At 48.3% G+C, this 26,653-nt stretch overlaps 1 protein-coding gene across 1 annotated transcript in view; it reads right to left on the reverse strand.

Moving 5' to 3' along the window:
• SLCO3A1 (solute carrier organic anion transporter family member 3A1) overlaps nucleotides 1–26,028 on the reverse strand; it is a 179,762-nt gene extending 153,734 nt beyond the window's left edge. The window contains exon 1 of the mRNA XM_056865863.1: nucleotides 25,918–26,028. Within this exon, the coding sequence (XP_056721841.1) occupies nucleotides 25,918–25,950 (33 nt within the window). The 5' untranslated portion in view covers nucleotides 25,951–26,028. The remainder of the gene's footprint in view (nucleotides 1–25,917) is intronic.
• Between the last annotated feature and the right edge of the window lie 625 nt (nucleotides 26,029–26,653).

Raw genomic sequence — 26,653 nt, forward strand, 5'->3', positions numbered from 1 at the left:
TGATAGGAAAAAGGAGGCGATTCCTCCGTTTGAATACATCTCCACAGGGCAAAACTCATGGGGTAAGACTGTTTAAACTGCCCAGAGACTAAAAAGCCAAGCTCTCTCTCTCTCTCTCTCTCTAGCTTCTGCTTCTTAAGCACAACAGGGGAGATGGTCACTCTCTGAGAGAGATAGAAGGAAAATAACGCTGTTTAGCTGTGCTAGACACCCCGCCCCTCCTCCCCTCTTCTGGCTACTTTGGGGCTGGAAATGACAAGCAGGCTTGCCATAGAAAAAAACTGGACTCTAGGCTGCCTGCTCTATAAGGGGGATCTGAAACACGGTATAGCTTAAAGCACACTCTGTGCCCTCAACACAGGGGGCTAAAAAACCCATCAGGCGTGTAAAAAACCACTTGTTTGGGAATCTCCTGGCTGGAGGTGGTTACCAGGAAAAAGGGCTCTTTTAAAGCCTCCACACACACTATGGCTGTCTCCTTCTCTACCCCACTGACCTCTGATTACCACCTCACAATCAAAGGGGGACTAGGAAAAACACTGTCTTCTCCTCCACTCTATATTAAATAGGGTTTTTTTTTTAATGGCTCCTTAGAGCCTTGCTCTCAAACAGGGGGGGCAGCCTCTTCTCTTCTCTAGCACGCTGACCTCGCAGGCCAGACTCGGTAATGCGCTCTCAAACAAAAACCCTAGAATGAACTCGTCCTCGGGTTCATAAAGATAAGGGCTTGACACACACACACACACACTCGAGGGGGAGGGGGAGGGGCTCTGGGGGGAAGGGTTCTGCAATTTTTGACACTTGAGTTTGATGGAAGCTACTATCTTTTCACTACTTCCCATCAACGGCCATCTGCCAAAATTAGGAGGTAAAGCCGTACCTCTTCTTTTATACGCTTATGATACCACCATTTTATCTTATTCCAAAATTGGCCTCAAATGCTACCTTGGGGCTTTGAAACTTATTGCCATCTAAACCTTCTTAATATCAATTATTCTAAAACTAACATCTTGGTATTTTCTAAGAAGTGGTCCCCCTTTAGCTGGCGTATAGGTAAGGCCAAAATACATCAGGTGAAGAGTTTTAAATATTTGGGCATTACCTTCAACTATAATCTGAAATGGGTAGTACACAGAAATAGAGCTATCAAACTAGGGAGAACATCCTCGAGCCAATTAAAGTCATTTTTTTTCTATAAGGGCAACCAATTTGTCCCTGCCGCAGTTAAGGTATTCAATTCCAAAATCTTACCTCGGATCTTGTACGGAATTCCAATTTGGATCAATGCCTCTAACCGCAATTTGGAATCCTTTCAAGGAAACCTTTTTAGACAAATTCTGGCTTTTCCACGATGTGTCTCTTATTATGCAATTTATTCTGAGTTAGGCCAAAGTTTGTGCGAAACAAAGGCTTGGCTAATAACGATTCGCTTCTGGCTTAAATTGTATTTCAGATCAGAGTGCGGTTCTCTTTTATCAATGCTGCTGAAAGAACTTCATAACACTTCCTGGGACTGCATAATCTTGGCCAAAATAAAATCTACTGGAGTCTCCCTGGAAGACTTGGCCTCAACTTCTGAGGCTCACATTTTTTTAATTGTTAAACAAAGCTTCTTAGATATAGAACTACAGAGGCTACATCACACTCAACCCCCGGTTTGCTCCTCTGCTGCGCTGGGTCTTGTGAAAAAACCTGACAGTATTCCCCATTATTTTTATAATCTGGACATCCCCTCTCTTCGCAGAGCCTTCTCTCTTGCCAGGGTCAACGCCTTCCCTTCAAGGATGTTGTATGGAAGGTTCTATCAAATCCCAATACAGGAACGGCTTTGTACCTGTGGGTCCAATTCCCTGGACACGATTGACCATATACTGCTTGACTGTCCCCTTTACCAAATATCCCGTGAGAAAAGGCTTAAAAATTGGATACATCCAAAATATTATCTATCCAACAAAGCAAAATGTCAACTACTACTAAATGACTCTGCTCCAAAAATTACTGTAGATGTTGCCAATTTTCTGCTGGAAGTGATGAAAATTCAAAAGTTTGAAACCTTTGATTTTTGAGCTCATCTTATTGATATTAGGTTTTATGATTATCTTGTAACAACTGTAATTGTAACAACTGTAATAGTAAATATGCCATTAAAGGTTTTTGAATTGAATTGAATTGAATTGAGTGGCCTTATGCCACTCAAACTCTTAGTTTGAGTGGAAACCAGCCCTTTGCAATGCAGCACTTCCAGATGAGAACCGGAAGTGACCTGTCCCTGCCTGCAGGGGCATAAGGGGCATTAGTTTGAGTGGCACAAGGTCCCTCATGAAGCGGGACTTCCGGTTGTAAACCGGAAGTGACCTGCAGAGGCGTGTACATGCACGCTTGCCCGCCGACCCTCAGCTGGTAAATGGGCAAAGGGGCAAATTGCCGGGGGTTTACCCGCCACCACGGGGCACCTGGCAACACTATTTACCACTCAAACTGGGAGTTTGAGTGGAAACCGGCCCTTTGCAATGTAGCACTTCCAGAAGCACGCAAACCCCACCACCGCCTCCACTCCAAAAACCTCCCGCCGAAGAAGAAGAGGGGCCCGGTAAGCCTAGGCTAGTCTGATCTCAACAGATCTCAGAAGCTAAGCAGGGTCAGCCCTGGTTAGTATTTGGATGGGAGACCACCAAGGAATACCAGGGTTACTGTGCAGAGGAAGGCACTGGCAAACCACCTCTGTTAGTCTCTTGCCATGAAACCCCCCCCAAAAAAGGGGTCGCCATAAGTCGGCTGCGACTTGACGGCACTTTACACACACACACATCCTAAATATAAGGTCCACAAAAAGAAGAGTATAAAATTTAGGGCCATATCCCATTACTTTGGCAAAACCAAGTGATCCATTCATTTCTGAGGCTCTGTATATGGTATTTGTTAACCGACATCAAATATTTATAAACAAATATAGTAATTTCAATTTCTGCATTGATTTAATAAGAGTTTGCAACTGTATGGGAGATTCTGAAACAAGTGCTGCAGGACCATATTTCGATACCAACAAATTTTCCAGTTGTAAATATTGCCATTCAACAGAGGTTGTCAGGTCATATGAGGAGCAGTTAAAATGCTTAGGACTGTTTAGCTTGGAAAGAAGGCAGTTAAAGAGAGACATCATAGAGGTCTATAAAATTATGCATGGTGTGGCGACAGTGGGCAGGGAGAAGCTTTTCTCCCTCTCTCAAAATACTAGAATGCAGAGTCATCTGCTGAAGCTGGAGGGTGACAGATTCAAAACAGATAAAAGTATTTCTTCGCACAATGCATCGTTACATTGTGGAACTCCCTGCCCCAGGATGTGGTGATATATGCCAACTTGGAAGGCTTGAAGAGGGGAGTTGGACATGTTCATGGAGAAGAGGGCTATCTATGGCTACTAGTCAAAATGGATACTGGCCATGATGCATACCTATTCCCTCCAGTATCAGAAGAGCATGCCTATTACATTAGGTGCTGTGGAACACAGGCGGGATAATGCTGCTGCAGTCGCCTTGTTTGTGGGCTTCCTAGAGGCACCTGGTTGGCCATTGCGGGACAGACAGCTGGACTTGATAGGCCTTGGTCTGATCTAGCATGGCCTTTCTTATGTTCTTATGCCTATTATATTAGGTGATATAGAACACAGGCAGGATGGTGCTGCTGCAGTCATCGTGCTTGTGGGCTTCCTAGAGGCACCTGATTGGCCACTGTGTGGACAGACAGCTGGACTTGATAGGCCTTGGTCTGATCCAGCAGGGCTCTTCTTATGTTCTTATATCTAGACCTCAGCTGAGAAAATAGCAACAACTATTTCTAGTTAGAAGTGTTCCAGGGCCAACAACAAGCAGTGTGTTTGAGATATGCCAACCAGCTAGACGCAAAAGCCTTTGATAGGAGTCAGGATGGACCACCTGACTGGCTATGACCTATCAGCTCTGGCCAGATTCTTTGACTGCCATTAGCTGATCTACCAGTAGTTCCTTCCCTTTGCCGGTGGTGGCACATGGATCCCCAGTAGCTGGGTACCCACGGTTGGGTAGAAAGAAAATATATAGATATAGATATATATAGATATATAGATATAGATAGATATATAGATATATATATACTGAAAATATAATTTATTAGAAGCGCTATGTAAAGGTTAAAAATATTTCAAAACATTAAAATAGCACAATGGCATTTCCTAGGGTTGATAACTGTAACCACATACCAAACGCGTTTCGGCCTATTGGGCCTTCATCAGTGGTTAACTAAAACACATGTTAAACATGCACACATTTACAGGAATAAATATATACATACATATACAAACAGTTCAAACCCTAACAGGCATGTGCATAGGTTGTAAAATCTATTACCAATTACTCAGTCAGATTGGTTCTAGTTGTAACCAGTAGGTTAATATATGTCTCTCATATACTATGTGTGCAGGTGAAACAGCAACTGGGAGAAGAAAGGAAACTGTGCCAGAATGCTTTATTTCTGTTCCTGCATACCAAATAATTTGCAAAATAAATCTCCAAGCGCATTAAGATTCCATCAGCGAGGCTAATAAAAAGAGCTTCAATTTGTACCCAGGGTGTTCCAGACACACTTTAATTGCCAGATGTAACAAAAGATCACTCTTACTGCCTTCGTTTCTCTTGTCGATGAGCACAAGCTCTCGGGGGGGGGGGGAGGCATCCAGATTCCCAGGAGCCAAATTTATTTACTTAAAGAGTTACATAAGTGACTCTCCCTCGCTCCCCCCCCTTCACATGCGCATGCACACCTCTACCTGGCAGGCTGCTAAAAATGCCACAAATAATCTGCCTCCTACACATTCTCACCTGCAACACAATGATGTAAGCAAGAGGATTAAAGCTCTGATTTCTGAAATATTCAGGAGCCGCCTGATTGCAATGAGTTGATGAATCAAAAAGAAGAAAGGACAGTTCCAAACTACAATTAAAATACAAATGGGGAGGGGCCGTGGCTCAGTGGTAGAGCATCTGATTGGCATGCAGAAGGTCCCTTGTTCAATTCCCGGCATCTCCAGTTAAAGGGACCAGGCAAGTAGGTGATGTGAGAGACCCCTACCTGAGATCCTAGAGAGCTGCTGCCAGTCTGAGTAGACAATACTGACTTTGATGGACCAAAGGTCTGATTCAGTATAAGGCAGTTTCATGTGTGTTCAGGGAGGGGCTGTGGCTCAGTGGTAGAGCATCTGCTTGGCATGCAGAAGGTCCCAGGTTCAATCCCCAGCATCTCCAGTTAAAGGGACTAGGCAAGTAGGTGATGTGAAAGACCTCTTCCTGAGACCCTGGAGAGCTGCTGCTGGTATGTGTAGACAATACTGACTTTCATGGACCGAAGTTCTGATTCAGTATAAGGCTGCTTCATGTATTCATGTAAAAGAGTGGAGCATTATACAGCGCTAGTTTAAAAGCCACAGGGATTCTCAGATCTGTAGCTTGTCCCAGAATTCTCTGTGGGGCTCCAAAGCCCCCTCTGAATTATACTTCCCTGGATTTCCTCAAGGGCAGTTGAGAGGGGGTGTTGCTAAACCAGTTGAGCCTGCAAGTGTAGACATTTTATGACATTAAATGGCTGACTGATGGATTGAGCTGAGGCATGTATATGCAACCTATTCAGCAGCCTGCTCAAATTGGCACACCAAATAGCACCAGATAAAATTCTGAGAACATAAACTCATTCAAAATTCAATTTCAAAAAGCAAAGCAGCACAGAAAATCTTAGGAGCATATCAGAGGAAGAAGAAGAGCTAGTTTTTATACGCTGATTTTCTCTACCTTTTAAGGAGTCTCAAACCAACTTACAATCGCCTTCCTTTCCTCTCCCCAAAACAGACACCTCGTGAGGTAGGTGGGGCTGAGAGAGTTTGGAGAGAACTGTGACGAGCCCAAGGTCACCCAGAGGCTTCATGTGGAGGAGTGGGGAGACCAACCTGGTGTACCAGATTAGAGTCAACCACTCTTAACTACTACACCATGCTGGCTCAGCAGTAAAAACAAAACAAAAACCCAGAGCATAGAACATTTTTGCAACCTAAAGGATCCTCCTAATAATCCTCAATTTCTACATGCTAAAAACAATTTAACAGATCAACACCCTGGTCAAAGGCAAGGGTAAAAAGAAGTATTTTGGCCTGGTGTCTAAAAGTGAATAGAGTAGGTGTCAGGTGAGCATCAAAGAGGAGGGCATTTGAAAGGCACGACGCCACCACCAAAAAGGTCCTGTCTTCAGGGGGTTGTGCAGGGGGTTGGACTAGATGACCCTGGTGGTCCCTTCCAACTCTATGATTCTATTATTCAATTGCCACCCACCTCACCTCTGTAGGTGGGGGCACAGACAGCAAGGCTTGAAAGACGTAATCTGACTGCGTCTAGGTTTGCCAGACCTCATCCAAAGTTCCAAAATTTTAACCATTTGTTGCAGGGTCTTTGGAATTAAGCCTCAGATGCCAGGGAGGGGCAGAATTGTTTTCTGTGGTTCTCTGGGGTCTGAGAGAATGGTCTTTCCAATCACCCACTGCCTGGTCCATTTTAACTAGAGATGCTGGGAACTGAACCTGGGACCTTCTGCATGCAAAGCAGAGGCTCTTCCGCTGAGCCATGGACCCTCTGCATTAAGTGAAATTAAACAAAAAATGCCTTGCGCATAAGCCACACCTGCCTGTCCACACTGTATACAAACCAGCTTTGGTCACTCTTTCCAGAAAAACTGCAGTGGTATCATGTGGATGCTCCAAAAAGGGCTCCTTCACTTTAGGAACCAAGGTGAAGCAAAACAACTGTGTGGAAACAACCACTGTAGATATATATACCACAAGGATCTGCAAACAGATTCAGAGGTGGAGTCCCAGCTCAAATTAGAGAAAAAAGAGAGAAAAAGAGAGACAGTGTGGTACAGTGGTTAGAGTGTCAGACTAGGGTCTGGGAGACCCAGGTTCAAATCCCTACTCTGCCATGGAAGACTGCTGGGTGACCTTAGACCAGTCACACACCCACAGCCTAGCCAACCTCACAGTGTTGTTGTAAGGATAAAAATAGAGAAGAGGAGACTGATGAAAGCTTCTTTGGTTATAAATGCAGGAATTAAATTAAGCTCAGCTTTCCCCTTCCGGTTATTTCCATTTCTTCCTGCCAACCCCTCTGTTCACTTTGCCCGACCCTTTAGCCTCCTACAAATTCCAGTGGTGTGGTGTGCGATATCTCAAGAGTCTGCGGTCAAAAAAACCGCCACCATCACGCCAAAGCACACGGGGAACCGTTGTCTTCTGAGAGGCGCCCCCCTCCCATATAGACGTCCTATATCCAGACTGACACACACGACTCTGGCAGATGTTGGGTCCTCACAACTAGGTCAGCTTGAACTGGAGCGCTCTCCCTCTCTCTCTGGGTGGCTAAAGACCGAGGAGAGAAAATTAAATCAGGCTTTTTGCTCGTAAAAAAGCCTGGATACCGTGAGACCCAAGAGCAATGCTTTTGGGGGGGCTGTTTAAATGGACTGATTTCACTTCAGGTTCAACTGAGATTTTTGGCTGTTAAACAGACTGATTGCACTCCAGGTTCAGCTGAGATGTTTGGCTATTAAAGGGACTGCTTTCACTTCAGGTTCAGCGGAGATTTCCATGTTGGGGTGAGAAGTTTAAAAAAACTTAAGGAGGACATATTTGTGCGACAGCCAGAGGAAATAAATCATGCAACCCCCTAAAAGAACAAGGTTGTTATAGGTCTAGAGGCAAGGAGGGGCCGTCTGTAGCTTAAATACGTTGACAGCAAGAGAAAACACTCGGTGTGAAAAATTGCATTTTTCTCCCATTAGAAACCAAATGCCCAGACCTGAATAGCCCAGGCTAGACAGATCTCTTCAGATCTGGTAAGCTAAACAGGATCGGACCTGGTTAGTAACTGGATGGGAGACCACCAAGGAATACCAAGATTGTTACACAGAGGCAGGCAATGGCAAACCACCACTGAATGTCTCCTGCATTTACCTGGATGGCCCAGAATGACCTGATCTTGTCAGATCCCAGAAGCTAATCAGGGTTGTCCCTGGTTAGGGCTCAGAGCAGAGACCACCAAGGAAGTCCAGGGTTGCTATGTAGAGGCAGGCAATTGAAAACCACCTCCATACATCTCCTGCCTTGACCTGGATGGCCCAGGTCAGCCCGATCTCAAAAGTTAAGCAGGGTCAGCCCTGGTTTGTACTTGCATGGGAGATCACCAAGGAAGTCCGGGGTTGCTATGCAGAGGCAGGCAATGGCAAACCACCTCTGTTCATCTCTTGCCTTGACCTGGATGGCCCAGGCTAGCCTGATCTCAAAAGCTAAGCAGAGTCAGCCCTGGTTCGTACTTGCATGGGAGACCACAAAGGAAGTCCAAGGTCACTATGCAGAGGCAGGCAATGGCAAACCACCTCTGTTCATCTCGTGCCTTGAAAACCCTATGGGGGTCACTGTTAAGGAAGGAAGGAAGGAAGGAAGGAAGGAAGGAAGGAAGGAAGGAAGGAAGGAAGGAAGGAAGGAAGGAAGGAAGGAAGGAAGGAAGGAAGGAAGGAAGGAAGGAAGGAAGGAAGGAAGAAAGAAAGAAAGAAAGAAAGAAAGAAAGAAAGAAAGAAAGAAAGAAAGAAAGAAAGACACCTTGTGAGATAGGTGGGGCTGAGAGAGTTCAGAAAGAACTGTCACTAGCCCAAGGTCACCAAGCAGGCTTCATGTGAAGGATTGGAGAAATAAATCCGGTTCTCCAGATTAGAGTCCACTGCTGATGTGGAGGAGTGGGGAAACCAAACTGGTTCTCCAGATTAGAGTCCGCTGCTCTTAACCACTACACCACGCCGCGCCTTTGTGCCTTTAACTGCACACTCACGCAAAGTAGATTTACAAATTCTCACCCCAGATTTAGAAGGTCCCTAGGGGGAAAGAAAAAGAGCTTTGGTCTGCAAAGCTGAAGAGGAAAATTAAATATTTTCCCGTTGTAAGGTGCTCTGGCTGTGCTTAGCAAGCAAAAGTCCCAATTTTGACCTTGGGTAACCCAGGCGGGAAAGAGGCATATTGAGAACCACTGCCCGTCAGAGCAAAATAGATGTTCTGATTCAGTGGGAGGCAACATCTTACTTTCCGCAAAGCTGTGGTCATCCTCCATAGCAAAGTGTCCCACACAGATGGTCCCACGCAGTGCTGGCACCTCCAAGTGGGGTTGCCAACCTCCAGGTGGTGGCTGAACATCTCCGAGTGACAGAGATCACTTCCCCTGGGGAAAATGGCCGCTTTCGCAATTGGACTCTATGGCATTGAAGTCCCTCCCCTCTCCAAATCCCACACTCCTCAGGCTCCACCCACAAAATCTCCAGGTATTTCCCAACCTGGAGTAGCAACCCAACCTCCAAAAGCTATATAATATTTAAGTGAAACTTCCAAGCTAATATATAGATTAAAGGGCTTTTTGATAAAACTAAGGGTTTTTCCACACTGGGTTTTTGCTTGGCTTCTATCACTGGTGACTTGTAAGCTATACTATGTGTAAAGGAGGTGAGAAACCAAGGCAGTTAAGAAGCCAAGCTGGAGCAAAAACCCCGAGAGGAAAAGCCCCGAGAATCTGTTTTGCCCATTTTTCATCTGGCAGACCGCCCCGCGGCTTCTCCATCAACTGCTTTTTCAATCGGCCAACTGTCTTACAGTCCTTTACCGCTACACATTCCCATTTTGCAGATGGACAAACAAGGCTGAAACCAAAGAGCTCTCTCCGGGCCAAGCAAAACAGAACTCCAGCAGAAACTTCAAGACAGATAATAATTATTCCCGCATTAGCTTTTGTAAGTTAGCGCTCACATCTTCAGAAGCTGTACCTCCAGTTCTTCAGATGCTGTATCTCCTAAGGTCAACCAAAATGAAAAGTGGTGGCACTAACACTTATGAAGGGAATGTGTCTCAGTGGTAGAGCATCTGCTTGGCATGCAGAAGGTTCAATCCCTGGCATCCCCAGTTAAAAGAATCTTCTAGGTGGTAGGTGATGTGAAAGACCTCTGCCTGAGACCCTAGAGAGCCACTGTCAAACTGAGTAGACAATTCTGACCTGGAAGACCAAGGGTTTGATTCAATTGAAGGCTGTCCCATTTAGGAAGAAGAGTTGGTTTTTATATGCAGACTTTCTCTACCACTTAAGGAAGAATCAAATTGGTTTACAATCACCTTCCCTTCCCCTCCCCACAACAGACACCCGGCGAGATAGGTGAGGCTGAAAGAGTGTGACTAGCCCAAGGTCACCCAGCGGGCTTCATGTGTAGGAGTGGGGAAACAAATCCATTTCATGACTCAGGGGTAGAGAATCTGCTTGGCATGCAGAAGGTCCCAGGTTCCATCCCCAGCATCTCCAGTTAAAAGGACCAGGCAGCAGGTAATGTGAAAGACCTCTGCCTGAGACCCTGGAGAGCCGCTGCCAGACAGAGTAGACAATGCTGACCTTGATGGACCAGTGGTGGGAGGGGCTGTGGCTCAGTGGTAGAGCATCTGTTTGGCATGAAGAAGGTCCTAGGTTTGATCCCCAGCATCTCCAGTTAAAAGGACCAGGCAGTAGGTGATATGAAAGACCTCTGCCGGAGACCCTCAAGAGCCACTGCCAGTCAGAGTAGACATTGCTGACCTTGATGGACTTGATGGTCTGATTCAGTATAAGGCAGCTTCAAATGCACATCTATGGATAGGCAATCCAACATTGTATGGGTCAGGCAAAGCCCCTGAAACTCTAAATGGCTATAGGACCCTGTATCCTAGCCATTACTCTTTTGTCTCCACTGTCTGCAGGGCAACCTTCAAAAAGAACGTTTTGTAAAATTTCTCGGCCCGATTGGCAGGAGCTCTCCCTTTCTTGATAGAGCCCTTCAGATACACAGCTATTTCTAAGCCTGCAGCACAATAGCTACAGTGTGGGGATTAAAGGATTATGCCCAGATCCAAGGCGACTGTGTGAACACAACCTCAGCTCCGGGTTTTCCAGTGTCACTCCACTGGAGGCTAATATCTATTTTCAAAGCGCTTATGGGATAATTAGATGGGAGCCAAACAGGAGCATAAACAGAACATTAAGAGAACATGGAAATAGCAGGGCGCGTGCAGCTGCCTGAGAAAACAAGGGAGGCGCGTGGGTTACCCATTTGCATAAGTGATGCAAAGTGGAAACAGAATCCTACCACACGCACACAGCGCCTTTCAGCTCTGCATAAAATTTAAGCCCGGAGTAGCCCAAGGACAGACACAGGAGCAGAAGGGACTGTGGCTCAGTGGCAGAGCATCTGCTTAGCATGCAGAAGGTGCCAGATTCAATCCCTGGCATCTCCAGCTAAAAGGCCCAGGTAGTAGGTGACGTGAAAGACCCCTGCCTGCGACCCTGGAGAGCCACTCCTAGTCTGATTTGACAATAATGACCTTGATGACAATACAGACTTCACTAAATCAAGGTTTCTAGCTCAGTGGGAGAGCTTCTGCTTAGCATGCAGAAGGTCCCAGGTTCAATCCCCGGCATCTCTAGTTAAAAGGATAAAGTAATCGGTGATGTGAAAGACCTCCGCCTGAGACCCTGGAGAGCTGTGGGGAGGTGCTGTGGCTCAGTGGTAGAGCCTCTGCTTGGCATGCAGAAGGTCCCAGGTTCCATTCCCGGCGTCTCTCCAGCCAATAGAGATCAGTTCACCAAGAGAAAATGGCCACTTTGGCAATTGGACTCTATGGCATTGAAGTCCCTCCCCTCTAGGGTTGCCAAGTGCCCGGGTAAAATCCCACTGATCCACCCGGCTGCCAGCCAGCCAGCTGATGGCCAGCGGGCACTCAGTACCCGTGTGCGCACACATGTCACTTTCAGGTAAACCCAAAAGTGATGCGGATGCCCTAGCAATCTTGGTTAAACTCTATGGAAACTCTATGGAAACCATAGAGCTTTAGCCAAGATCGCTAGAGTGTCTGTGTTGCTTCCGGGTAAACCCGGAAGTGACGTAGGCATGTCACGCGGGGTGTGCGCGTGCGTTGAGCCAGGCGTGCATGCGCATCCCGCGCCGCAACCACGGCCCCAGAAAGCTCCCGCAGGTGGAGCTACGGGGCCTGGCAAGCCTACTCCCCTCCCCAAACCCCACCCTCCTTAGTGGGGTTGCCAGGTCCTTCTTCGCCACCGGTGGGAGATTTTTGGGGCGGAGCTCAAGGAGGGTGGGTTTGGGGAGGGGAGGGACTTCAATGCCATCAAGTTCAGTTGCCAAAGCGGCCATTTTTCTCCAGGTGATCTGATCTCTATCAGCTGGAGATCAGTTGAATTAGCAGGAGATCTCCTGCTACTACCTGGCAGTTGGCAACCCTAGCTTCACCCTAAATAGGGTTGCCAGCTCCGGGTTGGGAAATACTTGGAGATTTTTGGGGAGGCGCCTGAGGAGGGCAGGCTTTGGGAAGGGGAGGGGCTTCAATGCCATAGAGTCCAATGTCCAAAGCAACAGTTTTCTCTAGGTGAACTGATCTCTATTGGGTGGAGATCAGTTGTAATAGCAGATCTCCAGCTAGAACCCGGAGGTTATTCAAAAAATTACAGCTTTTGGCAACAATAGTTGTAATACCTTATAACAACATTATATTATAATACTGTGTGAAGGCAAGGATTCATTCATATATACATATATATTTGGTTTGTTGTTGTAAAGTCACCATTCCATGTAAAGTAATTCAATTTTTATACATTTTTCACAATAGCCAAACAGCCACATGAGACTCAATAATATTATTTTGCTTATATTTTGGAGCTGTGTAAAAATTGAGCTGTTTGTAAGTCTCACACGGATGTTTGGCTATTGTGAAAAATGTTCTGCTCACAGCTGGTTGTTATAGGTTTTGTTGAGTACCTGGAGGTTGGCAGCCATAACCCCAAACCATGTTGTTAGTAATGAACAGTCAACTGAAGGTATCTGCCTTGGAACAAGGGTGGGTCTTTTATCCTGCAGATGGCTCAAGGCTGCTCGGTGTTGAGAGGAAAGCATTCCGCACATGCTCAGAAGCCCTTTCCAAAAAGGCACATATTTTCCTTGGTTACAAATCAGCCTCAGATTCAATCCTGCCACAAAGTTCATTCCCCTGTTTTGATAGAGCTGCCAGCTCTGGATGTGGAAATTCCTGGATATTTGGGGGGTGGAGCCTGGGGAGGGCAGGATTTGGAACGGGGAGAGGCTTCAACGCCATAGAGTCCAATTGCCAAAGCGGCCATTTTCCCCAGGGGAATTGATCTCTGTCTCCTGGAGATTAGTTGTAATAGCGGGAGATCTCCTTCCACTGTAATGCCTGAAATCATTATATGCTATGGGAAATGTATTGGAAATGTATGCTTTATGCTCAGTCCGCATCCTCGCACTATAAAGATGCTAAGCCCAGGATATAAGGGTTAGCATCTAGCACAATACCATGTGAGAGCACATGTATGTAATTGACATGCAGCCCCAGGTATAAGGGGTGAAGTATTGATCCTTGAAACAGATGCCCTAATGTGTAATCATTTAAGTTAGCATGAGTCTGGCAGACGCCATTATAAGCTGCCAGAATGAAAGACTACATTGCTTGCCTGGTACGGCCGTTCACCAGTAGAGAAAAACAGTATCTTACCTACACACATAGAAATGTGTTTCTAGACCTAGTGCTTGCTTAGAGACAGCTCTGACCAATATCTATACCCTATGCTAATTAAAGTGAAGTAGATAACCAATGTGCAGTAAATCGATGTAATGGTAACACCCCTGACCCAAAGTTATAAACGTTGTTGCAATCCTTTGTTTTGGTTTGTGAATTGTCCTGTGCATTTGGGCCAATTCTCACCAGGTGTGTTTATTGGGACTAATAAACAAACTGCTTTGAACTCTCAACCTCCTACTGTGTTATTGTCATTGGGAAATAATACAATAATACAGACATATCACCACCACCTGGAGGTTGGCAACCCTACCTATGACTGCTCATTTTCCTCCCTCCTCCCTCTGTTTGGCCTAAGCAGGTTATGGGGCAGGGTATTTCCCAACCCGGAGCTGGCAACCCCATCCTCGGGGCCTATTGCATCTTTTGTGGGTTGGGAGAAAAATGTTGCAATTGACTTCATAGAGCTGTTCTGATGATATATGTATGGATCTGTGGTTGTAAACCGTCCGTCCCCCCCCCCCCCAAAAAAAGCTCAACTGCTTCACAAATGGAAAACAATAAAAAATAATTACTATTTATTCAGCACAAAACCAAATTTGGCCTTTGGGATTGACGACGAGCCCACAGAATTTAAATGCATTAGCAGAGTTCCGCCACAGCATCAGTTGTGGGCAGCAAATTTGATTCGGAAAGCAATCCGAGAAGGATGCCAGGAAGAGAGATTCTTGCTAGGCTTCACAACAAAATTCTGCCCTCCCCTGCAAGTTAACTCGCTGGTTGCCTGGGGAGTGGTTTGGCTAGGTCAGATCAGTAATTACTAATAGTTTCCACAGGAGAGAAGAGGGTGGAGTACGGTTGGAAGAAAGGCATGGAAATATTGAGTTCACCTCTCTGTTGTTATTTACAACTAGCTAAGCATGAAAGCGGGGACAGTAACATATCCAACATGAGGAAAAGATGTCTGTTTGACTACCTGTTTCTCTTTCTCTCTCTCTCTCTCTCTCTCTCTCTCTCTCTCTCTCACACACACACACACACACACACACACACACACACACACACACAGAGACATTTTTTTTCCAGCAAGGAACTTTGGGTAATGTATGCAGCTCTCCACTTCCTCGTTTTATCCTCATGACAACCCTGTAAGGTAGGTTAGGTGTGAGAGAGCGACTGACCGATCATCACCCAAGGTTTTTAGCACACAAAAAAATGTATTTTAAAAAATTTGCAGACATGAAATGTGAAGTTTCAGGAGGGGGGGAAGCGTCGCCCCAAAGGAACATTGGTTCAGATCAAGAATCTAAGTCGCATTTTCCTAGGTTAGCGGATATAGACAGGGTTGCTAGGGTTGCCAACTCTGGGTTTGGAAACAACTGGAGCCTGGGAGGGTGGGGTTTAGAGAGGGCAGGGACCTTGGTAGAGTGTATCTGGGGGTATGGCCAGTCTTGTCAGCTACTGTAAACAGGTCGGCCAAAAAGGTAGCTCACCAATCAGGGAAGGTTTTAATTATTTTGGGGGTCATTGCGTCCAGTCCTGCTGCCTTTCTTGGTTTTAATTGGTCAATAAGGCATTTGACCTCCTCTGTTGTAACCGGGGGCCACTCCGCCACATCATGTAGTCTTATTACGGGGGCCCTGCCATATTCACTATGTCATCATAAAAAACCTTCATAAAATATTCATGCCAAGACTGCGCTGCAATGACTGTGTTAGGGGAGCATCTCCCCCTGGTGTCATCTGACACTGGAGCCCAAAATTTTCTGGAATCTCTCAAATTCATGGCCTGGATAAACCTCTCCTGCTGTTTTCCCAGGAAGGCTTTTTGCTTGCATTTATCCAGTTGCGCTTGAGTTTTTAGGTTGAAATATTCATCTGGAAGAGTCAAGGCCCTATATTGCCGGTAAGTAGCTTGCAGTTGTGATTTCATTTTGCAGCATACAGTTGTGATTTCATTTTGCCATACAGTTCACCTTCCAAAGCAGCCATTTTCTCCAGGAGAAGGGGAACGAATTAAAAAATAATAATAACCAATCAATCAATCAATAAGCAATTGATGTAGTCTGGAGATCCATTGTAATTCCAGATCTCCAGCCCCCACCTGAAGAATGGCAACCCGAGAGCAAGCAGACACACTGACTCCCCGCCAGCCAAACACTTTCCCTGTGGGCTCCACAAGTAGTATCCTCAGAGCACTCACTCATATTTAAAAGATTCTCGAATATGGGGATCTTCTTTCTAGACAAGTCATCAGAAGCTGTCTCCATGACAGTGTGGGCAGTAGTGTTCATATCAGGGAAATAGTGTTGTAGGAAATTACATTCACATGCCCCACTGTGCAATACCAGACTTTCCTTTTAAAAAGCCAAAGTCTTCTTTTCCCTTTCCTCCAGTGAAATCCAGCTCCCCTCTGCCACTTTCCAAAAACAGTCTGTTTACCTAGAGATTTACATCCAGTTTTTCTCTCCAGTTGGGATCCAAACCACTTACAACATCGTTCTCCCTTCCTCCATTGTAGCTGCCCTGTGAGGCAGGCTCGGATCAGACTGTGACTGGCTCATAATCACCCAGTGAGCTTCTACAGCAGAGTGGGGAGATTCAAACCTGGGTCTCCCAGATCCTAGTCTCACATGCTACCCACTTCCCCACACCCCAGTATTTTAGATTAGAGGTTCAATGCTGCCTCTTTGTCTGGGCCACAGACAAAGAAAAACTGAAATGAGAGCCAGCGTGGTTTAGTGGTTAAGAGCAGTGGGGTCTAATATAGAGAACCGGGTTGGTTTCCACACTCCTTCACATGAAGCCTGCTGGATGTCCTTGGGCCAGTAACAGCTCTCTCAGAACTCTCTCAGCCCATGTGGAGGCAGGCAATGGAAAAGCACCTCCGAACATCTCTTGCCTTGAAAATCCTATGGGTTTGCCATAAGTCAGCTGTGACTTGACACACAATATACACGGCACAGAACATCAAAATCTATAATCATGGAATATCGAAACAATTTGCCGCGTGCAGAAGAGAACCTTTGTCCTGTGTGCTTCTCTGAAAAGATAGTTTTGATACCTAATACTGATATCCAATACTGATAACTAATATTAGATATCAAACACTGTTGTCTGGGGAGGAAATGCATTTTTTTGTTGTGGTGGTGGTTGATTTGACCAGGTGCCAGGGGACATAAGGAAATGGTCCAGGCATTTGTTTCTAAATAAAAGGGGGCAACTGTAAACACAGAGGGGTAACTCTTCCGCAACTTGATCCCCCCAAAAATCTTAGATTAAATGGAATGGCATTCAGTGCTCTATGGAAAGAACATACAATGACCATTTAAGACTAGGACACGTGGGGTCTATAGATCCCCCAGAATTACAACTGATCTCCTGATGACAGAGATCAGCCCCCCTGGACAAAATGGCGGTGGACTCTGATCTAGAGAACTGGGTTTGATTCCCCACTCCTTTACATGAGTGGCGGACACTAATCTGGTGAACTGGGTTGGTTTTCCCACTCCTCCACATGAAGCCAACTGGGTGACCTTGGGCCAGTCACAGTTCTCTCCATACTTTCTCAGCCCCACCTACCTCACAAGGTGTCTGTTGTGGGGAGGGGAAGGGAAAGCGATTGTAAGCCAGTTTGATTGTTCCTTAAGTGGCAGAGAAAGTTGGCATATAAAAACCAACTCTTCTTCTTCTGAGAGCACACTATATGCCACTGTATACCACTGAGGTCCCTCCCCTCCCTAAACCCCACCCTCCTAAGGCTGCACCTCCCAAATCTCCAGGAATTTTCCAACCTGGAGTTGGCAACCCTGTCTAAGCATGCAAGGGGATCCTTAGGAACAACCACTGAGCCAATGCTTTCATTCTGCAAGCTCTGTCAAGTCACAAATTAATTTAATCATATCCAATCTTACTTTAGGATATGGGCAAGGTCTTACAATCATAGAATTGGAAGGGATCACCAGGGTCATCTAGTCCAACCCCCTGCACAATGCAGGAAATTCACAACTACCTCCCCCCCACACACACAGTGCCCAGAAGATGGCCAAGATGCCCTCCCTCTCATGATCTGCCTAAGGTCATAGAATCATCATTGCTGACAGATGGCCATCCAGCCTCTGCTTAAAAACCTCCAGGGAAGGAGCACTTACCACCTCCTGAGGAAGCCTGTTCCACTGAGGAACCGCTCTAACTGTTAGAAAAATCTTCCTAATGGCTAGACAGAAACTCTTCTGATTTAATTTTAATCCATTGGTTCTGGTCCAAACTTCTGGGGCAACAGAAAACAACTTGGCACCATCCTCTATATGACAGCCCTTCAAGTCTTCAAAGTCAGTAGCCACCAGCTGGGAAAACCTTGAATATATGCCACAGTTTTTATAATATATTATATAATGTATGTATTACATATTATATTATATATATTACAATGTATTATATTTTATAATATACTATATTAACATACATTTAATATATACATTAGATTTGTGTGTGTGTGTGTGTGTGTGTGTATATATATATATATATATATATATATATATATATATATATATATATATATATATATATATATATATTAAGCTGAGGATCAATGGCCATCTGTCAGCACTGCTGATTCAGTGACCTTAGGCAGATCATGAGAGGGAGGGCAGGAAGGATAGTGTTTGGCTCTCAAAGCCCTTTCTTTCATGCCCAGGGAATGCCGATCACCACTTTGGGGTCAGGAAGCAATTTTCTCCCAGACCAGATTGTCCAGGGATCCTGGAGGGTTCCCTCCCATCTTCTGGGCATGGAGTAGGGGTCACTGGAGGTGTGGGGGTAGGGTTGCCACTTGTAGGATATTTTTGGGGTGGAGCCTGAGAAGGGCGGGGTTTGGAGAGGGACTTCAACTCCATAGAGTCCAATGGTTAAAGCAGCCACTTTCTCCAGGTGAACTGATCTTTATTGGCTGGAGATCAGTTGTAATACCAGGAGATCCCCAGCTAGTACCTGGAGATTGGCAACCCTATGTGGAGGGAAGTAGTTGTGAATTTCCTGCATTGTGCAGGGGTTTGGACTAGATGACCCTGGTGGTCCCTTCCAATTCTATGGCCATTTATGCTTGGTAATTAGCAGCGCGTTCCAGGCTGAAGTGCCCCGCATATTTTTAAAAATTTCTTCATGCTGAACCAGCATTCCAGACGTCACTGCAAAGCATACCTGCTTCGCGTTTCTTAAGAGCCCCTTTAACGCCACTGTTTGTATTTGCTCCGCCCCCGCATCGAAGCATTCACTGAAGGAAGCATGCAGAATCCCAGCCGAGGCTTAGCTATACAAACGACTATTGCTAATGGCTATGCAAACGAATGAACAAAGGAGCAGGCAAGTGGGGGTGGAATTTGTTTGACTTTCTCCTCTTGCATCGGGACCGTGAATAGTCATTTTAAAGGTCGGGTTTAAAAAAATCAGCATTGAGAGAGGAGCAGAATCGACCCTGCATAAATGGCCTATGAGTCTATGATTAGAGAAAGAGAAAGAGAGAGAGAGAGAGAGAGAGAGAGAGAGAGAGAGAGAGAGAGAGAGAGAGAGAGAGAGAGAGAGAGAGAGAGAGAGAGATATTCAACATCTGCTTCTTTCAACATCTGCAGATATTTCCCAGACATTGAGTTACTTGCTTTGCTTTGCAAAGCATTCCAGGAGAAGGAGTCATGTGGCCTGTATTTTTAACAACTACCACAACACTGTCTGCCCCAAGGCAGAGCCCTTGCCCAGAGATGCTGCCAGAGATCAGTCCAAACAGGAGATGTCACGACCCAAAACTGAGATCTTATGCATGCAAGATATCAAAGCTACGATCTTATGCCCAGAAACCAGGTGCTCAACCACTGAACACTGGCCCCCTGCAGCCAGTAGAAGCTACAGAACGTAGTAAAAGAGTGGTTATAAACTACCGGATCAAAAAGCCAGGTGCAAATACTCGCTCGCGTACACAGGTAACAGCTTGCCCTGAAAATCCATTTTGTAAAAGAGCGAAGTTTCTGGCCACCCGACATTTTGTTTAAAGAAGGTGTTGGGGGTTTTTTGCCACCCAGTTTCACTGAATGGCACGGCACATGGTCAGATTAAGGATTATACAGCCAACAATAAAACCGGCCTTGTAAACAAGCTCTTAGTCCAAATGACCGCTGCTTAGTGCTGCTAATTCTGGGTAGGGAAATTCCTGGAGGTTTGAGGGAGGGTAGAGCCTGGGGAGGGCGGGGTTTGGAAAGGGGAGGGACCTCAGCAGGGTATAATGCCACCGCAGCTTTTTGCAGGGGAACTGATTTCGGTCATCTGGAGATCAGTTGTCATGAGGGTTGCCAGGTCTCTCTTAGCTACTGGTGGGAGGATTTGGGGGCAGAGCCTGAGGAGGACAGGGTTTGGGGATGTGAGGGACTTCAATGCCATACCATTGCCAAAGTGGCCCTTTTCTCCAGGCAGGGTTGCCAGGACCCTCTTCACCACTGGCGGGAGGTTTTAGGGGCAGAGCCTGAGGAGGGCCGGGTTTGGTGAGGGGAAGGACTTCAATGCCACACAGTTCAGTTGCCATTTTCTCCAGGTGAACTGACCTCTATCTGCTGGAGATCAGTTGTAATAGCAGGAGCTCTCCAGCTAGTACCTGGAGGTTGCTAACCCTAGTTGTAATTCCAGGAAATCTCCAGACCTCGCCTGGCGGTTGGCAACCCCACTGCTGGCCCGTAGCTGCAAACACCCCCACTGGACTGTCTATGCTTGCTGGGACATCACAGAATGTTTGCAAAACAATTCAGCCGCTGTTGGGCATAGGGATGCCAGGCACCAGCAGAAGGAAATGAGAGGGGAATGGAAATGTGTCAGTGTTGCACCCGCGTGCCATCCCCCCCCCCCAATTTCTCCTGGGGGTTGCCGGCTGCAGCATAGCAACCCCATGTCCATGACAGAGTGTTAAGCAACAACAGAGTTCTGCAGAACTCAAGAGAGCTATTGTCATTTGGGGTGGTTTTAGTAAAAGGTGTTAAGAAGAAGAGTTGGTTTTTATATGCCAACTTTCTCTACCACTTAAGGGAGAATCAAACCGTCTTACAATCTCCTTCCCTTCTCCTCCCCACAACAGACTCTGTGAGGTGGGGCTGAGAGAGCTCTAAGAGAGCCGTGACTAGCCCAAGGTCACCCAGCAGGCTTCATGTGTAGGAGTGGGGAAAGAAATCCAGTTCACCAGATTAGCCTCCGCCACTCACATGAAGGAGTGGGGAATCAAACCCAGTTCTCCAGATTACAGACCACTCTGCCAAACCACCACTCTTAACCACTACACCATGCTGGCTCTCTTAAGCAACAACAGGGTTCTGGAGAACTCAAGAGAGCTGTGTTGTTTCATTTGGGGTGGTTTTAGTAAAAGGTATAAAGCAACAACAGAGCTCTGGAGAACTTGAGAGAGCTGAGTTGTCGTTTGGGGTGGTTTTAGTAAAAGGTATTACACGGTTTTCGCTTTCCAACCCAACTCCTGAGACGCTTCATTTTGCAGGGGTAGAGAGGATAATCAGGTAATTCAAGCCTGCAAAAAATCTCTGCTTTGGGATATTCTCCCTTTTCCTCTGATAAGAAAGCAGAATTCCTGCAAGCTTGTGGTCTTAAAAAAGAATCACCTTGCATGTTCTAGTCTTGCCAACTCTGGGTTGGGAAATTTCTGGAGATTTGGGGGGTGGAGCCTGGGGAGGGCAGGATTTGGGGAGGGAGCTCTGTGGGATGTCCATCCATAGAGTCCACCCTCCAAAGCAGCTGTTTTTTCAAGGAGAACTGATGTCTGGATATCAGCTGCAATTCTAGGAGATCCACAGGCCCTACCTGGAGGTTAGCAACCCTACTGGCCCCATCTTAAATGCCTGGGGAGGGACAGTTGCCATGAGGCACAGCTTCTATACCACCTCCTCGCCTCCCTCCACATTAATCTGTTGATGGCAGGTACTCTGCTTGATGGCTTGTTGTTACAGGGGTCTCTTATCATGTGCTGCTTCAAGTTGGTCCTGAGTAGAGAAAAGTGGATCAAAAGTCCCCTAAATAAATAGATGGGTCCATTCATTCATTGGGTTGCTATAAGTCGGAAGTGACTTGACAGCACCAAATACACACAAATCGATAGAGCAATGGAACAACTCTGGCCAGGATGAAAATAAAATATTTACTTAATAAGAGAGAAAACAAACGATATGCTCCCAAGTTAAATTGTTCCTAGTGAGGATGGATGGGGTTTGGGGAGGTGAGTGACTTCAATGGGCTATAATGCCATAGAGTCCAACTTCTAAAACGGCTGTCCTCTAAAAGTGAAGTGATCACTGTTGCCTGGAGATCAGGTGTAATAGCGGGAGATCTCCAGCCACCCGCTGGAGGTTGGGAACCTTAGGAGGGTACCAAGGGCAATTAGAAGAAGAAGAGTTGGTTTTAATATGTCAACTTTCTCTACTACTTAAGGAAGAATCAAACCAGCTTACAGTCACCTTCCCCTCCCCTCCCCACAACAGACACCCTGTGAGGTAGGTCCAGGCTGAGAGAGCTCCAAGAGAGCTGGGACTAGCCCAAGGTCACCCAGCTGGCTTCATGTGTAAGAGTGAGGAAACCAACCCTGTTCTCCAGATTAAAGTCCACCACTCATGTGGAGGAGTGGAGACTCAAACCCAACAACAAAGATGGTGAGGGGTCTGGAGACCAAGTCCTATGAAGAAAGGTTGAAGGAGCTGGGTATGTTTAGCCTGAAGAGGAGAAGACTGAGAGGGGCTATGATAGCCATCTTCAAGTACTTGAAGGGCTGTCATATAGAGGATGGTTTTGAGTTGTTCTCTGTTGCCCCAGAAGGTCAGACCAGAACCAACGGGTTGAAATTAAATCAAAAGAGTTTCTATCTAGACATCAGGAAGAATTTGCTAAGAGTGGTTCCTCAGTGGAACAGGCTTCCTCGGGAGGTGGTAAGCGCTCCTTCCCTGGAGGTTTTTAAGCAGAGGCTAGATGGCCATCTGTCAGCAATGCTGATTCTATGACCTTAGGCAGATCATGAGAGGGAGGGCATCTTGGCCATCTTCTGGGCGTGGAGTAGGAGTCACTGGGGGTGTGAGGGGGGAGGTAGTTGTGAATTTCCTGCATTGTGCAGGGGGTTGGACTAGATGACCCTGGTGATCCCTTCCAACTCTATGGTTCTATGAAACCTGGTTCTCCAGATTACAGTCCACCACTCATGTGGAGGAGTGGAGAATCAAACCCAGTTCACCAGATTATACTCCACCATTCATATGGAGGAGTGTAATCTGGTGAACTGGGTTTGATTCTCCACTCCTCCACATGAGTGGTGGACTCCAATCTGGAGAACCGGGTTTGATTCCCTACTCCACTATTCATATGGAGGAGTGGGTAATCAAACCCAGGTCTCCAGATTAGAGTCTACAGCTCCAAACCACTCTTAACCACTACACCATGCTGGCTCCCTTGTGGACATAGAGGGGCAGAAAGTGGGCAAGGAGGCGGGAACAGACAGGTGAGGTAGAAGGGAAGGCAGGCAGACAGATAGGAAGTCATCCCCAGTTCACTGCAGGTGACCACTGCCTCTGTTGGCCTGATGATAGAGCTGGCCCACACACAACCCCTGGAGACAAACTTGCAATGGCCATCGGACTTTGCCTCAAGTGACCGAAATGTGAGGAAGCTCTGTGTTCGTCCACAGTGCTCTCACACTCGATTCTAGCAAAGAGAGCCAGCGACAGATCCCGGGAGAGGCACACAGTCCTCCCTCCCTCCCAGATTCCCCTTTGCTCGCAAGGACTCAGGTACCAAGGCAGCCGACCGTCCTACGCATACCCACCCTTCCCAGCCTCTCGGATTTCAGAAGGCAGCCTTCTGTATCCCCCCCCCCCATGTGTTCTCTGTCCCCCACCAGAAGAGAAAGGGGAAAGACAGGAGCTAAAACCCCCAGAGGAAATGCTGAGTCACTTCCAACCGCCTCAAGGGTGTTTAGGGCCCACTCTGCAAGGTTCGACCCCAGAGGAGGTGCGCTAGCCAGGTGGGGAGCACCACCCTCTCTGTTTTCCTTGGGCCTGTCTCAGCTTCTCTTTTCACCTGTGCAGTGACAGCATCACCCCTGGAGGAAACGCCGTCTTTAAGCGCTGACCCCCGACAGCCAGATTGTGCTTCATCAGCTTTCACCATCGCTGTCCTCCGCTACCGACTCCTGGGAGCGGAAGGGAGAAAAGAGGCAGATGCTCCTCGAGGATCTCCTCAGGGCATTTCGCCAGGCTACACAACCATACCAGCGTCGTCGTCATCAGGAGGTGGTGAGCTCTCCTTCCCTGGAGGTTTTTAAGCAGAGGCTCGATGGCCATCTGTCAGAAAGGCTCATTCTATAACCTTAGGCAGATGATGAGAGGGAGGGCACCTTGGCATGGAGTATGGGTCACTGGGGGGGGGGTGTGGGGGAGGTAGTTGTGGATTGCCTTTATAGTGCAGGCGGTTGGACTAGATGACCCTGGTGGTCCCTTCCAACTCTATGATTCTATGATTCTCCTTAAAAAGGTAGAGAAAAATGGCATATAAAAACCAACTCCTCTTCTTCTTCTGATTCTATGATGGTTCTATGACCTTAGGCAGATCGTGAGAGGGAGGGCATCTTGGCCATCTTCTGGGCATGGCGTAAGGGTCACTGGAGGTATGGGAGGGAGGTAGTTGTGAATTTCCTGCATTGCGCAGGGGGTTGGACTAGATGACCCTGGTAGTCCCTTCCAACTCTATGATGCTATGATCACGAGTGGAAGTTGCATTAGAGCACCTCTAATGTCCTCAGCGCTTTGGAGGGGGAACGGAGCAGAAAGAAGACCGCCGGATGAGGGTTGCCAACCCTCTGCGGGTCTCGGCTCTGCCAGTCTTTTCACAGCACTGGCGAGATGTTGCCCACCTGCATGCTGCCAAAAAGCTGCCGTCACTGATTTCTCCAGATCAAGTTAAAATTCAAAGTCCCAAGAACAAATCAGGGGGGAAATTCCAGGTCCGTTGGCAAGCCCAGTTATATGGGGGGGGGGGATTTCCTGCATTGTGCAGGGGGTTGGACTAGATGTCACTGGTGGTCCCTTCCAACTCTATGATGCTATGATTCTAAGAACAGAAGGAAGGGAGAGAAGGAGATGAACCCAGGTCTCCTTTCAGTCTGGGAGGGTGACTGTGCACAGCACCTTTCAGCGTTCAAAGCACCTTATGACAGCCTTGCGAGGTGGGCCAGCGTCTGCCCCATTGCAGAATATGGCCATCTGTTAGCAATACTGATTCTGTGACCTTAGCCAGATCATGAGAGGAAGGGCATCTTAGCCATCTTCTGGGGATGGAGTAGGGGTCACTGGGGGTGTGGGGGGGAGGTAGTTGTGAATTTCCTGCATTGTGCAGGGGGTCGGACTAGATGACCCTGGTGGTCCCTTCCAACTCTATGATTCTAAAGGAAACTTCTGACCAGAGGCAATAGGACTCAGTCATAGGAGATATCATCTGGCCTTGGTCTCTCTGTAGGGTTGCCAACCTCCAGGTGGTGGCTGGAGATCTCCAGCTATTACAACTGATCTCCAGGCGACAGAGATCAGCTCCCCTGGAGAAAATGGCTGCTTTGGCCACTGGACTCATGAGAGGGAAGGCATCTTGGCCATCTTCTGAGCATGGAGTAGGGGTCACTGGGGGTGTTGGGGAGGGAGGTACTTGTGAGTTTCCTGCATTGTGCAGGGGGTCGGACTAGATGACCCTGGTGGTCCCTTCCAACTCTATGATTCTAAGAGGAAGGCGAACCGAGTGGATCTGCGGTAGAAACCAATCCTGCACTGTCCCGACTCACACACCCCTTCGCCCCCCAGACCCCCAAGGTCCCGTACACACGAACACGCACGCCCTCCGGCTTTTCCCTTCCGCCGCTGCTGCAGAGGGACCGGCGCGCTGCGGGTCTCCTTCGAGGCGCCGGGAAGGGCTGCAGAAGCCAGCCCCTCGCCAGGCGCCTCTTGGGGAAGCAGCCGAGAGGGGACACCCCCTCTCCGGGGGAGCGGCGCCTCGCAGCACCTTGCGCCGCCCGTGCCAGCCCGGCCGGCTGCCCGATGCAGAACGGAGCGCCCAGCCAACCGGTGCGGCGAGCGGGGGGGGGCGACATCCGCGACCCTCCAGCCCCCCCCCGGCCCCTATCTGCCCCCTCGCCTCCCCTCCCTCCGCAAGGGCGGCCCCGGGCCCCCAGCCCCGACTCACCAGGTAGGCGCCCACCGTGCCCTGCGCCAGCATGAGGGCGCACTCGGAGACCAGGAAGATCTGGATGCTGGAGAAGCAGGAGCCCTTCGGCGCGCCCGACGCCGCCGCCGCCGCCGCCGCCTCGCCCGCCCGCCGCCCGCCGCCCGCCTTCTTGCCCGGCATGCCGAGGCCCGCCCGCCCGCCCGCCCGCCCGCAGCCCAGCCTCCCCGGCCCCTGCCCGCTCAGGGGCGCCGCGGCGCCCGCCCGAGACCGCCCGGCCTCCCGCGGGCTCCGCCTGCCGCCGCCGCCGCCGCCGCTGCCATGGCCGGCCGGCCGGCTGGCTCCTTCCTGCGCGCCCGCGCCGCGCCGCGCCGCGCACCGCCCGCCGCCTCTCCCGGCCCCGCGCCGCGCCGCCTCCCTCCGCCTGCCTCCGCCTCCTGCAGCTGCCCGGCGGGGCCGGCGGCGCCCGCGGCGGGGGGGAGAAGCCTCCCGGCCCGGGCGGAGGGATGCGGCGGAGACAGGAGGCCGGGGCCGAGGCTGGGGAGGCCTTTGCGGGCGGAGAGCCAGCCTGGAGAAGAAGAGGGGGCGTTGATAGGCCGACTTTCTCTGCCACCCAAGGGGGAATCAAACCGGCTGACCATCACCGGCCGTTCCCCTCCCCACAACAGGCACCCTGGCAGGTAGGTGGGGCTGAGAGTGCTCTGTGACTAGCCCAAGGTCACCCGGCTGGCTTCATGGGGAGAAGTGGGGAAACAAA

The sequence above is a fragment of the Euleptes europaea genome, chromosome 20 (genome assembly GCF_029931775.1).
Source record: "Euleptes europaea isolate rEulEur1 chromosome 20, rEulEur1.hap1, whole genome shotgun sequence".
Taxonomy (NCBI): domain Eukaryota; kingdom Metazoa; phylum Chordata; class Lepidosauria; order Squamata; family Sphaerodactylidae; genus Euleptes; species Euleptes europaea.